This window comes from Fulmarus glacialis, unplaced genomic scaffold (genome assembly GCF_000690835.1).
Source record: "Fulmarus glacialis isolate BGI_N327 unplaced genomic scaffold, ASM69083v1 scaffold656, whole genome shotgun sequence".
In the NCBI taxonomy this organism is placed as follows: Eukaryota; Metazoa; Chordata; class Aves; order Procellariiformes; family Procellariidae; genus Fulmarus; species Fulmarus glacialis.
In genome coordinates this window covers 16500-31799 of record NW_009215985.1, presented here as the reverse complement: position 1 = coordinate 31799, position 15300 = coordinate 16500, and the positions used below count along the sequence as shown (strand labels likewise).

At 36.2% G+C, this 15300-nt stretch overlaps 1 protein-coding gene across 1 annotated transcript in view; it reads left to right on the top strand.

The window, feature by feature from the left end:
• Positions 1-15300, top strand: part of LOC104077746 (coiled-coil domain-containing protein 148-like) — a gene marked incomplete at its 3' end in the record, with an annotated part of 24050 nt that overhangs the window by 1098 nt on the left and 7652 nt on the right. Inside the window, exons 2-7 of the mRNA XM_009579104.1 lie at positions 3967-4088; positions 10882-10985; positions 11619-11701; positions 11867-12030; positions 12292-12387; positions 12479-12660. Of these exons, the coding sequence (XP_009577399.1) occupies positions 3967-4088; positions 10882-10985; positions 11619-11701; positions 11867-12030; positions 12292-12387; positions 12479-12660 (751 nt within the window). The remainder of the gene's footprint in view (positions 1-3966; positions 4089-10881; positions 10986-11618; positions 11702-11866; positions 12031-12291; positions 12388-12478; positions 12661-15300) is intronic.

The window sequence follows — 15300 nt, the reverse complement described above, 5'->3', positions numbered from 1 at the left end:
CCTCTGCAAAACCGTATGTCAGAGGTATCGCTTCCAGCCTCTATGTTTTTAATACCGAATGGAAAAAAAAATCTTTCTACTAATGTCTAATGGCAAGTTTCACTACTAAAGGAACCTAAAAAAGAGGTTGGAAAGAAAAGGCCCGTTCCTTATCCCTATAAGCTTCCCAGCTTATGTAATGTTACTGAGGATCTGTGTGCTAAAGCTTTACAGTACTGGGGCAAAAGTTCAAGTATTTTCATTTACCATGATAATTGTATCTCAGGCTTTAGCAAATATTTGTTATAGAAAATTGTGAAAAGGCATTTAAAATCTAAAAGCTTAATATTTTATATTTTTATTCATGTGTTATATATATATATGTATATATTTGTGGGTGTATACCTACATATAAAAATATATAAAATTTATTTTCTTTGTGAAATATGAGACACATCCAGTATGTTACCTATTAAATACAAAATTTGCATCCTATATGCCAAGACCCTGATTTTGGAGTTAATCTCACATGGATAGACCCTATTGACTTCAGAAAATTCCTCAGCATAAAGTCCTCAGTAGAACAAGAAACAGATAAAGATTAGTAGCAGAGATTCAAAAGGTTCAGATATACAGGCTAAAGGAAAAAGCATATTGAAAGCAAAGATAAAATTAAATTATTTGGGGTTAGAGGTTTGGAAATTGAACCTGTCTTTCACTCCTCATTCTTTTCTTAGATGTGAGGGACATTATTAAGTTGGTGAAGATGAGTTACCTGAGGAAGTACCTCAGGTACCTACTTTCTCTTACGTTAGTTCTATATGTAGCTATGTATATTTATGTGTTTTATATAAAACTTTTTTAAGGGTGTAGAAAATATCAGATTATGTTGCTAAATTAAACTTGGGGCTTTCAGAGACAACTCTAAGGCTTCCAAACATTGCTGCAAGCTTTTTTGTTTAGAAACCCAACATAGTAACAACTTTTTTTTAATCTAGGTACCACCAAGTTTAACCTTTTTAAGTAAATGGATTCTCTCTGCTTATTCACTGTTCTCCGATACATTTTTCTGAGGTTAGAACAGATTAAGACAACCCAGCCAAAGAAAAACAGTGCTTCTCCCTGTTGTATTACAGCATTCCTTGTTCTCTCCATCTATTCATTCAGTGGGATGGCTCATTCTCCCTTCCTAGTTGTTTTCTGCACTGTATTCGTTATTGCTTCCTGTATATCAGTATACACTTTTACATTTTTAATCCTGCTTTTCCATGCTTTTTCTTGTCAACCCTCTTCTCTCATTTTATATTGTGAGAAAGAAAGGGTGCAAAAAAGATTACATGGATTTGTTTTTTGATCTTATCCTTACCACACTGTATTGAGAAATAAAGCTGGCATAGAGAAAGTAGGGTTTCAAAAGCCATTGGTAAGTGAGAGCTGTCAAACAGGGACTGCAAACTGTACTTTCATTGAGTAGTTTGAGATGACAATGCTGGCAGAGACCAAAGAAAACTGGTCAGGATATTGCAATTTTGAGTGCCATACCCAGATGGGGTTTCTACGCCTGGGTATCTATACCACAATTCAGAACAAGTGGTGTGAGAGATCCATGCTAGTGAAATGATTTGGGAATGACTTCCGATTCCTGATCTGAAGGAGGAGTGGCATGAGGACTTTGTCAATGCATGCATTGACATGCATGTAGGATGCGTGTAGAACATTTCCAAATACATTGACACTAGGTACTTACAGAGGTCTCTGCAGCAGCTGCAATAGGTGCTGCAGGGAGAGATTTAGATCTTTATCTCCTCAGTAAGACGACAGTGTCCCACCTTTGTTCTGACACTTACCTGCATCATAGTATGCTATCCCGGAATTAATTGGATCTCTGATGCTGGAGCATCACACTATCGTGCTTTTCAAAGATCATGAGATTCACAAGCACCATACCAAGGAGTTGTACTTAATGACTTCTAGCAGTAGTTCATGTCATTTAGTAGTACTAGTAACAGTTACTGATTCTTTTCTAATGAATGTGACAGGATGCATCTGCTAACTTATCTCCCAGGTGCTCCCAGGCATTTGCCTGCAGGGAGCCTGAATTAGAAATGTTATGGAATTGCTCTGAAGCTCCTGCCATGCCCTGCTGCTCATGTGTGTGGACACTGATGTTACTGCCTGAAATGACTCCTAGCTGACTAGAAGTGACTGTGAGCCTTTGGGAGCAGTAATGAAGGAGTAATAGGCTTAGGAGGAAGAACGGAATGAGTGGCTTTTCAGAGAGTTTGGCGACTGAACTTTTGCTTCTTTGAACATGGAATGATGTTCCAGAATCTCTGCGGGACAATGTTGTAAGCAATCTCAGAAAGAAGAAAAAAAAAAATCTTCACATAAAATCTTGCTAACTTAGGGATGAGAACTTTAAATTTGGATTGATGGAAAAAGCCCACAGATGAACAAAGCTACCTAAAGGCCTAAAAACTGGGAGAAAGGAGATTATTCATACTAAGCTCTTAAGAGGGATAAAATGGAAGAAATTAGTGGATCAAACTACTGAACATTTTTTGTGTAAGGTATATAAAGAAAAAAAAGTAGTCATAATACAAGATCAAAGCTATAACCTGGTTAGCATAACACTGATTTGGTGGAATAATTCACATGTTGAGAAGATGAGTGGAGAGGAAAGCAGGGTTGACAAGCAGGAGGAGAGGAGGAAGCCACCTCTGTCTAGGTGGTGTACCCTCTCAAGTTCAGAGTGTGGAAACTGCAAAGGGGTTGCCTGTGGAAACTGTAGAAGATTAGAGGGGAAGAAAGACGCAGTTCTGTTTTGATGGGAGTCTGGCGCAGACCAATAAGCCAGGAGAATATTAAGCAGCTGTGAATCTGAGATTACCTTGAGCGTGCTTCTCTCTCGTGTTGACAAATCTTGTTCAGACAGGATTTGCAGCCTTGGTTTTCTGAATTAGTTCTGATATGGCTGCTGGTCGTCTTAGTTCTTGCCTCACCCAGTTTTAAATATACATATAATATGCTTTGGATTAAAGTGACCGTGAAATGGTTGAAGTTATCATTCCTAGGAAGTTGGCGAGGGGGAAGAGAAATAAAGATAGTGGATTTTAGGAACGTGAACATAAGCTCAAAGTAGGACTCCATGGTAAGCTTGAGGTAACTGTTGTTTGGGACATATGGCAATCCCTCAATGAAACTTCTTAAAGGGATCATTGTAAGTTATCTTCACTGTGTGGTGAAAGACCAGCTTGGTTAAATCTTTATTAACTTCAAACGCTTTTTCAGCAAAACTACTTCCTCTGGGTGTTTTTGGACAACAGTCTTTCAATACTGTAACAATCTTTCAAATACTGATGATAGGACTGCAGAAAGTGGACATACCGCATGCAGCAGAAACCAAATATGATATTTTCCTTGCAATTTAGTGCCTTTCTCTTTTTTTAAGGAAGTATATTGTTTTCCCAGGGGCCTACTAAAGAGAAATTATGCTGTTCTTATGGCTGGAGATTCAGTGGGAAATGTAACTGCAACTCATTCTGTTTACATATAATTAGTAGTCTATATACTTTTTAGAAAAAAATTACTCCTATTGCTCAATCCATAGATTACAATAAATATTGAGGTAGTTTTCCAATTTGTGAAATAAGAATGCATATATTGAAACTTACATATTTCTGTATTAGAACTTAGTAAAATTCCAGTAAATGCAGTTTAAAGTGAATTATTCTTTAAGTTCACATATTAAAAAAAACTTTTTAAATAAAGTCTTTGTAAACAGGCAAATTTCTTATATAATTTCTACTAGCTTATGTTTGTTTCAAATTCTTATTCACCAACTAATAATCTCTTTGTTATGGAAACTTTTAATGTTTGAAATATACTGTTTCTAATTTCTGTCTATAATGCTTTCATTTTATGACTCACACTTTAAATATTTCTCCAGAATTTGAAGTGACTGTGTGTGTTTTATGTGATAACTAGAAAGTCTGGTTGTTCCTATGAGAAATGGTCTTTGCAGCCAGAAGCATAAACCTGTTGACTACAAACATCTATATGAACTTGCTGCGGTAGAAAAAATGGCATCTGCAAAAATTCAATTAAAGGTATGATTTTTATATTATTTATAATGTGAATGATTTTAAAATTCAGTGATCATATTTCTTTTCACTGTCCCAAGGAATCTGAGAATGAATAGGATAAAAAATTGCTGTAACAGTGTTCAGCAAAAGGGGGCAAAATATGAGAGTTTATCACAGTTAACATTATTGTGACTTGGACACATTAACGTCAAAGTGTGGAATTTCTTTGAATCAGAGATGCAAAATACATGTGGATTCTGCTTCCTAAAAAGACAGGAAAAAATTGTATTCGAGTGCTTTGAGGAAATTCATCCAGACTCATTATATAAACTGCTCAAAATACTGGGGGTAATGGAGAACTTACAGGAATAAATGGAAAGGGGAGGTTGATCCAGAAAGAAAGAAAACAAAACAAAACAAAAAGATATGAAGTGAGGATTTCCATAAGTCAAGCTGAGGTAGATCTTGAAAAGAAAATTAAAAGGGTTTTATAGCCATAAAATGTAAATGTAGAGCTAGACAGTTAGAAAGGTATAAATAGCTGCAGTATGGCGCAAATGGTAAATAAGAAGGTAGTCTATTTAATACTAGTAAAGTTTAATGAAAACTTTACCTCTACTTTTATTAAGAGTGATGATTTATAATGTGTGGACAAAGCAGGGTCACTAGCAGAACTGAAGAAGAAGCAAAAGGCAGGGCTGTCAAACTGGAAAGAAGACTAAGTACCAGATTTTTCTATCCACTAATACAATTTCACATACTCATATTTTCTGTAAGTCTGATCTTAGAGACATTTAATAAATCCATGCAACAGTGGGTGGTACCATATGAGTTGAAAATAGCAAAGCAATTTAGTATATTAAGAAAGGAGATACAATTTTGGAAGCATTTTTGGCAATGATACACCCAAAGTCTTCGACGATGTGCACGTTGATTAGAGTACAAGGTGAAGAGAAGAATTTGTAAATCCAAGAAAGAAAATGGAAAGTGGGGACCAGTCTCTAAGTATGGGGGAGGACAGGATGAACACTGGTAGCTCTCCAGACAGCCTCGTTTCATCCTTTACATTAGGCATATGCCAAACATTATGACAGAATTTTACCTTTGTAAAATGAAGGACCAAACATTAGAGAAAATGTAAAGAGAGAACTAGAAAGATTAAGATATAACTTAGACATAGCTAACTCTAGAATACTGCATATGACCTTCATCATTATAGTAAACACACATACACACACACACCCCTACACCCCCCGAATAATAAAGGAAAAAACCCTCATAAGAAAACCTAAAGGAGTTACAAATTTTCAAGTATTTTGAGTAATGGTATTGATTATACTTACTGATGTTAATAAAAGTCTATGTAACAGGTAAATGAAATTGGACAACTTGGTATTAGAACTAACTGCAGATAAACCACTCATGTATGAATCTGTTCCAATTTGCTTAGCTTTAAACTACCTTTAGGCAAGCAAATGCAAAGGTGCAGATTGGCTTTTGTTCTTTTCTTCTGCCAAAAACCTAAGCAGGACTTTATTCCTGTCCTTCAAAAATTTCCCTGTCTTATTTTAACATAATACTAAAATCAATAATGTATATCACTGCTTTGAGAAGAGACTTAGTAAAAATGACATTCTCTTCTTACAAAGCTTTATTGGTTTTACACTTGCAGGAATGAAAATGTACTTTTTCCACAATATCAAGGAAGATTTTACTTTAAACACACAGAATGCTAGCCTGCTGATCAAGGTGTCTCTTCTTTGGGTCACATTCCAAAGCAGAACTGTTGTATGAGACCTACTTTGTGTCATGTCAGGTGTCTCGTTTATCTGGAACACAGTTTACCTTTGCCATTGATGTAGCCAGCAGATTTGGGTTTAGCCTGGTTTATTAGCTTAGGTTCAGTGCTGCACAAACACAGCTCTTCTGCCTCCAGAGGTACATTAGTTTGAGAAACAGTTTAGCTTTCATGTGACATGACAGCGAAACTCTTGGGTCCTGTTGGACCTCAGCATGGAGCCGTTCAGGTGCCTTTGTGGCACGCTTCTGGAGCTGGGATGATTTCAGCACTTGTGGACTGGGCTGGCTGCTGATACTTGGTTGCATTGCAGGTGCCAGTAAGATTGACCAGCTGCTGTGTGACACCATGCAATTAGCAATCAAACTAGGTAGTGTGAGTTCTGAGACCTACAGTATTGGGGAAATTGTAGAGTGGCTTTGATAGCAGTCAGACATCATTGGGTAGAACCAGTCCGGTTAAATTGAAGTAGCTTTTAAAAGATGATGTGCTTGAGTGTCTTTGTATCTTGCTTCCCAGTGTGTCCTCTATGAATATGTATTGCCTTTCTTGTCAGTCTTGGTTACATAAAACATTGGAGAGCTGATGAAAAATTTTTTTTTTTTTTTTAAATTTTGTGCCATTCTGGGGGGGTGGTTCTGATTGCTTCCAACATTACCTACAAACCAATAGGGGAAACATGGAATATTTCCAACATTACCTACAAACCAGCAGGGGAAACATGGAATATTTTTGTGAACAAGCTCCTTAAACAGCAAATCCAAATGTATGAGAAGACTGTGGCTCATTTTAGTTCTCATCCAGCTGTACACTAAATAGTTAGTTCCTGATTTTGCAGTGAGCAGAAAATAACACATTTTAATCTCAACACGTTTGTCTTTAGAAAAGAAATTCTTTGAATCCTATTTATGAGTTTAGGTCCTTTCCATACAGCTTAGCATCGTGCTGTGGCTGTTAAACCACAACAGAATTTGAAGTGTTGCACTTCTTGTTTTTAATGGGACAGCCAAGACATGGATGTTCTTTTACACTGGATTGGGCATAAGTACTTGTATATTGCAACTAGTTGGGGCGGGGTTGGAGGGTGAAGGTGATTAGGAATAAACAGGTTTTGGTTTTAGCTGTGGATGTCCAGAAACATTCTTTGGATTTCTATTTTTAAGAGCTTCCCCTTGAAAAATGGTGCTTTCTTTGAAGGAGAATATATGTCAAACTGCCAGAAATGCAGATGTCCAAGAAGTCTCCAACCTCTCTGGAATATATGTTGCTGGCTCTGTATGTTTTCCTTTTCAAGTTGTGTGGAAATAGTGTAAAATGTTGATCCAGAAACACTGTAGAGTGAAAACTTCTTGTGAGAGTGGAACTGCTTTCAGTGTATAACTGTTTCACTGATAAGTGTTACATGATTAAAAAAAAAAAAAAGATCAAGTTCACAGAAAGAAGTGATTTCTGAAGAAACTAACACTGATACACATTCAGATGAAATAGTTTCTTCAGGCTGAGAAACAAAATAGAAGAGGAAAAAAATTATCAATTTGAAACAGACTCCTTCAGCAGTAATGTTATTTGAATGCTTTTTTAGAAAACTGCAGGATAACGAAGTTTTGTATGCTTAACCTGTGCTAACATGGCAATTTGTTATCTCTTCAGTCCTGGGCCATTCCTCTGAACAGTTGCAGTTTTGTGGATGGCCTTTGGAATGAAAGACTATGCTGAAGAGTTTAGAAACTATGCAAAATGCAGTGACTAAAGTTTTCTTGTGTAGATGACTAAAGGATCTGATCATCTGATGTCTTTGGCCTGTATAAAATAAAACTCAGAGTCTTCATTCAGACGGGATTGCAGAGTTCAAAGGGAAATTTGCTGAAGAAATATGGATTATGATAAAGTTCTAAAAAAAAAAATCCTTTATATTCATGTCTAAAACATATTTAAAAGTTCTTTGAACAGAAGTTATTAAATGAGATATATTGGTTAGCAACATAACATATACTTTTTATTCTCATGCTGTTTCTTAAATCTTAGTAAATGGAATATATACAGTACCAACAAGCATAGTTTATTAGTTCATACTACTGTCCTGAAGGCTTTGTGATAAAAAAGGGGGTTGCTTGTGCAGCTCCCCTCTTTGTATTTAAAACAAAGGGGTGACAGTGAATGAGAGGAAAAAATACATACTTTCTTTATAATATTGCTTCCTTTAACACATGTAAGTATAATATATCAAAAGCTCTGGCAGATATTTCTTCACGGATTGGCAGAACAAAATTCTACTGTGTTCATTCAAGCTTCAAACTCATTTTTCATCATCTGTCTTTTGGTATTTCACCTTTTCAAGTGTTTTCCAACTGAGTAGGTAGTAAAATATATACACTGAAAGCTCCACAGAGAATCTAATGTGCTCCCACTGTCCTGGTTTTGGCTGGAATAGGGTTAAATTTCTTGCTAGTGCTGTGTTTTGGATTTAGTATGAGGAGAATGTTGATAACACACTGATGTTTTCAGTTGTTGCTAAGTGCCCTCCTAGTCCAAGGACAGCTCCCGTGCCTACTGACTGAGCTAGGTACACAAGATGGGAGGGAACATAATCAGGACAGCCAATGGGGTATTCCATACCATGTGACGTCATGCTCAGTATATGAATGGTAGGCGTGATCCAGGAAGTACCGATCGCTACTTGGTTATCGGTCAGCGCGGGTGGTGAGCAATTGCATTGTGCATCACTCGTTTTGTATATTCTATCATTATTGTTATTATTTTCCCTTTTCTGTTCTATTAAACTGTCTTTATCTCAACCCATGAGTTTTTCTCACTCTTGCCCTTCCGATTCTCTCCCCTTCCCTCTGGGGGAGTGAGGGGAGTGAGCGAGCTGCTGCGTGGTATTCGGCTGCCTGCCAGATTAAACCACGACACCCACCTACTACTTTTTTGTTGCTGATTCAGACTATCCGAATTTTGAAGTGCTGGGTTACTCCTCCATTGAGGAGAAGCAAAGAAGCAAATGGTAAATCAGTTGTTGACCATTTAGGAAAGAAAAATACAACACATACAGAAAAAAGCTAATATTGGAGCAGTTATACATAAATGTCATTGCTGTTGCTATAAAATAATTTCAAGAACATATTCAACTTTAGGTACAGATCTACTTTTGCTTCACTTCAGTTTTAGAATTGATTTGAAAATGTATGTATTTCCAAATTACTTTAAATACAGCATTCTCTTTGCTGAAGTCTGGTTTTAAGCACCTAATGGTAATCAAGAGAAAGCTGTAAGTAACTTTTTAAACATGAAACTATGTAAGCAATAAAAATAAGGAGACATTATCTTTGATTCAAAAGCATTGTAACATACCGATTGAAAGCATAAAACAGGTGTTTTCAAACTCTCTTATAGTACAGTCATATATGCAGCTTCCTATAAACAACTTGCTTCTCATTCACAGTCAGATAATCTCTCCATAGCACCTATTGCAACTTCTTACCCAAATAATACCACTAAAGCAGGTTTGCTGCAAAAGCACAATGGATTAACCACATTCTGGTTGTGGTTCTTCCTTATGTGACTATCTAGAAACCAGGTATATTCAACCAGATATATTAAACTCAGATTCATTTGAGAGGTGTAAATGTTTCTAGTTTCAAAATTTTAGGTATTTTGTTTTAAAATAAGATTTTTAGCTTTGTTGGTGGGTGAATGAGAGGCTGTGATTCGAGAAGTGATGGGATTCTTGCTTACCTGTGCATAAGTGCTGCAAAGAAAAGTTCAACAACTTTACTCTTTGAGAAGCCTGCTGGTATCACCTGCCCAGCCAGTGGAGGGAATGGAGAACATGCTTGTAGGTGGTTTTGCTCTCCAAGTTCTTGTGCCTGTGAACGCAGAGGGGGTAATGTGTGGTTTTGTCCAGCTTTCACCAGGCAGGAAAGTTGACTAAGCATTTTAAACACAGCAGATTACTTCCACCTGAGCCAGGTGGAAAAGCAGCATTTTTGACTCAGAAGGTCATTTCTTTCCTGAACTAGATGTGGAGTGAGATCTTTATTCATTTCTTCCTGTTATGAACTAGGACAAGAGTTTCCAAGCTTCTTCTTGTCTTGCTACTTTTCTGCAGTAGAACAATGTATCTGCATGAAGGAAGGTCCGGGGAGGGGAAAAAAAAGGGGGAAGGGTGTAAATTCTGGGAGCCTCTGGAATCAGAAGGGGTTTTGCAACTAGAGAAGTTGGCTGGGGCAGGGATGAAGTCAGGGGCTATGGAGGAAGGCGACGGCAAGGTGGCAAAAAGAGAAAGAGCAGGAAAGGAGCCAATTCTGAACTGAAATGCTGCTTTGTCCTGAGTATCCATTGGGAGGCCAGAAGGCAGTCATGATGTTGGGAGGATGAGAGAAAACTGGCTTGTTTCAGGGGCTTCTGGTAGCCACAGACAACTTCTGATCCTTTTTCCTTCATTGTTGGTTGGCCAGAGTCATCAACCTTTCCCTGACAGCTTTTCCTCTAGTTTAAGCACTAACTCCATCTGTCTCAAAAGCATGTATTTCTATTTTATCTGAAGTTGTAAGTAATGTTTTTGTGAAGCCCTCAGACAGTTTCAGAGCCTCTTTAATTGGATAGATTTTGAAAAAGCACTCTTTTTTAGTAATCAATTTTTGAAATTCTTTTTCTTGAAAGACACGCTTTCACTCTTTCATCTTCCCACCTGTAAGAAAGTGTATTTTTTTTTCTCCTCTCGTCTTCCCCCCTTTACCTCCTGGGACATAGGGATGGGAAAGAAAAGGAGAAAAAGGGAAAAAAGAAAACAGACTGCTTTTTTTTTCACTTTCTCCTCTCATTTAATTGTGATTTGAAATGGAATAAATTTTTTTCATGAAAATTGGTTACATTTGAACCCATTGTTCTTTAGAAAAACACAGTTTTGAAAAAAGCTTTTAGGTTCACCGTTCTGTAGTTAAAAGTTTCCATACGAAGGCATTTGATAAAGCTATTGAACAGATTCAGAATACTTACAAGCTTTAATTTTTCCTGCAGATTAAAAAAACAGAGCAAGTTTCAAAAATTAACAAAGAGCGAATGCTGCTGAAACAGCATTGGCAAGTGTGGTGGCAAGAGCATAAAAGACTGAGTGAGAACAGGTAAGAGCTGAGGAATCTTAATTAGCCATTATTAAAGAAATACTTCAGTAGATAGAGTTTCTGGTGTGGCATAGTTGATTCAAGGGACACTAAGAGGAAAAGATTAAAATACCTGAACTGAAGATAATTTTTTGTGCAGGGTATGAGAGTTTGTGATCTACATTGAAAGGGGTCTGTAGACATGAAGAGAGAACATAAAGGGGGGGGGAGAGTAGAGTGGATGTTGTTCTGCATGTACCGCTCCATGATGATCTCATAGCTGTTTAGTTGACCTATCAACATCTGAAGAGCATGTATTTGTAGGAGTATCAGAAGTTTTCAGATACTTTTTAATTCCTTCAGAGTCTGTCTATAGATGTGCATATTGAGTTCACACTTTTAACAGGGAACATTAATACTGTTCTAGTCTATTAGCTTGCATGTTGTATATACAGCAGATCAATGAGAGCATTTTTTGCTCAAAGGAGGGTTGCTTCCATACCCCCTTCATGTCCAAGTCCTGCACTTCATACCTTCCCAGGCAAAGAATCCCCCTTTTTACTTAATTATTAGAGTATTCGAGGATTATCATTCTTGAAAACTTCACGAATAAGAAATTAAAACTTCTGTAAAACTCATATTCTTATCTTCCAGGCAAAAAGCAGAAGCAGAAATAAAGACTTTTCTTGATGAAAAAAGGCATAAGCATAAATTTTTTTTGGATATGAGGGACTTGGGTAAGAATTTTTTATTCATTTCTTGATTATTTATTATAGTCAAAATTATCTTGATTATTTGTTTGAGTTTTTAAATCCCTGTCTTGACAGGTTTAGATTTAGAAAGCACAGTGCTGTGTAATGTTTTGTGTGTTTGAGAAAGCTTTATGTTTCCTTTGGATATAGAGCATGAATTATCAAAGGAGCGGGATACATACCAAACAAATACTGTAGTTCCTATCTGGCAACTAAAACAGAATTTGAAATTCAGGCTGTCTGAAATGCAGTGTTACCTCTCAGAAGAATCTTGTCTGAAATCCAAGTTCAATCCAGCTGAGATGTTACAGCAAGTTAGTATTTTAACTTTATTTTTACAATTTATTATCACTGTATTTTTAGCATTTTCATTTATTTTTATGCAATACTTTGAGAATAACGCTCACATTCAGAGTACCCAGTAACCTCTATACTTGCCATAGTGTAAATCTGTTTCTCTAAAATCTATAAAATCATAGTAGTGTAGAACTAGAAATCAGGCTCTTTGTTTCTAAATAAGAGCTTTCATATTATAACAAGATAAAGAAGTAAGAGTAACATGTTTCATGAAATAGATCAAATTTGTGAAGAAGCAACAGAAGGCAATTTTGGAATTCCTTATCCTTGAAAGTTCGGCTTTGGAGAGAGAGCTTGAAGACTATAAAACAAAAGTAAGCTTTTCCTTATAAGTTTAATTAGCAGTTTTTTGAGAGAGAAAATGTAATGCACAGTAGTCTGCTGAGTAGCATTTTTTCATCACAGGCATTAGCGCGTTCTTTTGAAGAGAAAAATGGACTTTTCCTTGAAGTTCCTTCAGCACTACTGTCTCTGGAATGCCCCTACCCTGATTTGAAGACCTTAGTTATCAATGAATACCGAAAGCTTGCAAGAGGATACTGGTCTAAGCTTCAAGAGGTTGATCAACAGTTAAAAGTTTTATATAGGTAATGACATCTGTTTCTGGATTTCTTTTGTTGGGTATAAAATAAATAACTATAATGTATTTTGTAATCTATAGATCCTGCAGTTGCCCTTTACCATTAGGGTTGGTTCTATTTTATACAGAGCAGAGAATAGTTGACGCACTGCCCAGCTCTCTGGGGTTAAATAGTCGGTAGCTGTTTGCACAGCTGAGAGAATTGAGGGAGTCCTTTCAAAAGCTCTCATCTGAAATAATAAGCGAAATGTTTTGTGGATTAAAGAACCAACAATCTGGTTTGCATCAAATGCCTTCTTCACATGCTTTTGTATGAATAGAAATGATTCTTTCTGTATGGTAATTACACTATCAAATTTCTGCCAGAAAAGTACAGTCTTTCAGAGAGAGATCTAGAATGTGTTTATCTATAAAGCAGATAAATAGGTCCAATCTCTTCACAAATTTTGGATCACTGCAGTAATTCTCATCACAAAGAAATGTTAAAAATGTATGTAGCTCTGATTCAGAATAACTGAAAGGAGGAGAGATTTTTCTGTAAACAAGTTTATAGAAAGAACATAAATGTTCATAATGATCTAGAAATGTAACATACCTATATATTAATAGCATAAAGCTTAGCTTTTCTGCTGAGGCTGACTTGAGTCCAGGAGATATTGAGTTGCAGATATTGGACCACCCTTGACTTCTTTTTGTCATTTACTGATATTCCTCTGGCTTAGAATGGCATCAGGTTTTAAGACGACTGAGAATAGGAAGGTCAGTGGAATTGTTTGAAGCCTGGACAGAAGAAACTGGAGAGAGCAGGAAAGTCCCTAAGTTTCTGTGGTAAAACAATCACATGCTGCTTCTAAATCTCCCTCTTTTTCTATATACACCTAGAGTGCAGCACTTAAATCTTCTGCCACTGCTGCTGAGTTAGTTTGGGGGTGCTGAAACAGGTTTAAGATGTTGGATCCCATAGAAAGTGATGTTATAATCTACTTATCTTTTGTATAAACTGTACAGATATTCTGTAGGTTCTTCTTCTGTTACCTGAAATCTGTATATTATTACTGTAATGTCCTAGCTATTATAACATACTTATTGAAAATTGTTATGATCTTTCCTATATTTATAGCATTTATTAAGCAGCAAGTGGCAAATTTACAGCAGTTCCTTTGCTACTGTCTCTGATATTTTGTTGCAGTTGCTCTTATGGAAGAAGTTTTAATAACCTCTGTGAGAAAATCTGTGACAATACTAAATCATTAAATATGTACAAAGTCTTTCTAGTGGTTTTAATTAAAATTGTGTTAAAGTTTATGATCAACACAATTTTGGTGAAAAGTCATAATTTTAAATCCCTTGATCTGCACAGCATGTGTGCTACTGAATAATAGACAAACATCAATATAGACAACAGAATCTACGAAAATGGTTGAAAAATCTACCATGGTATTTTCATTGATCATATGCCAGGTTTGACTTTAGGTCTTGAGTTAGGTAATTTTGCACTGATAATTAAGTAACGTCAGGACTTAAAGATAAAATACCATATTTGTAAGGGAAAGAAATTCAGTTGTAGGCATGAAAACATATGCAGTGGTACTTTGAAGGAATTAAGTTATGATATCTAGATGAGAAAAAAGAAACGGATGTAGCTGGAAGAAATGCTGGTGGTAGTGGCAGTGGCAGCAATCTGCTGGTGGGATGTAAGGGTAGGTTGCGTAGGACAATCTACCCAATTTGGATCAGCGTATGCCAGTATTTTTAGCTGGGAATGTATGAAATCATAAATGAACCATCAGCAATTATCTTAAGCATTTTATTTAAAGCTAGATCTTGGTCTTTTTTCGCTTGCCTTCTGGTCTCCAAATCTTTAATGTATTGCTCATTTATGTTTCTATGATTTTATCCACAACAATGTTAAAAATGTGTTTTCAATAAAAGAAGCAAGACACTGTTCTTGTAGAATTGCTTACTTCTAAGATCTGGGTTTTATAAAAGACACAACACACTCTGTCACTTCTTACATTTATATTGGCTAATTTGCATGAAAATATTCTATGAGTTTGTAAAGATACAGCCTTGTGATTTAAGTATTCTATAGTTCATCAAGCTAACTTTGATCTGACTAACACAGATAATACTGTCAAAAGTTGTGACAGATTTTTGACCTTGGTATGTATCCTCTGTACTCTACTGATTAATATAGCCTTAATGAAGCCTTTGCAATTATTGTCATTGCTCTATACCTGAAGATACCAAACATTCTCCTGCAGTACTTTTTTTTTTTTTCTCATTTTTGTAATTTCAGAAGTTGCTCAGTAGAACAATATGATTATATGATAACATGATATCTTAGTCACCTCATCTGAGGATTATTTCTCTGTCGTTCTTCCTCTCTCATCATATGCTTGAATGTACAGTAAAGAAACCTTAAGTTAATACTAGTCTTCTGGCGTTACACATCTCATTGTTTAACTGTTCAGACTGTCTGGAACAGAAAATTTGGAAGTGTGCATAGAAATTCCAAAGAAGAAAAATCAGAATAAGGTAATATTTTGGTCTGCTATATTCTTTGTCTGCTTTTCAGTCCTACTAGAATGCACATTACAGTGTTTATTGTTTTTAGAAACTGAAGAAGAATTTGTTGTTGGTGTTT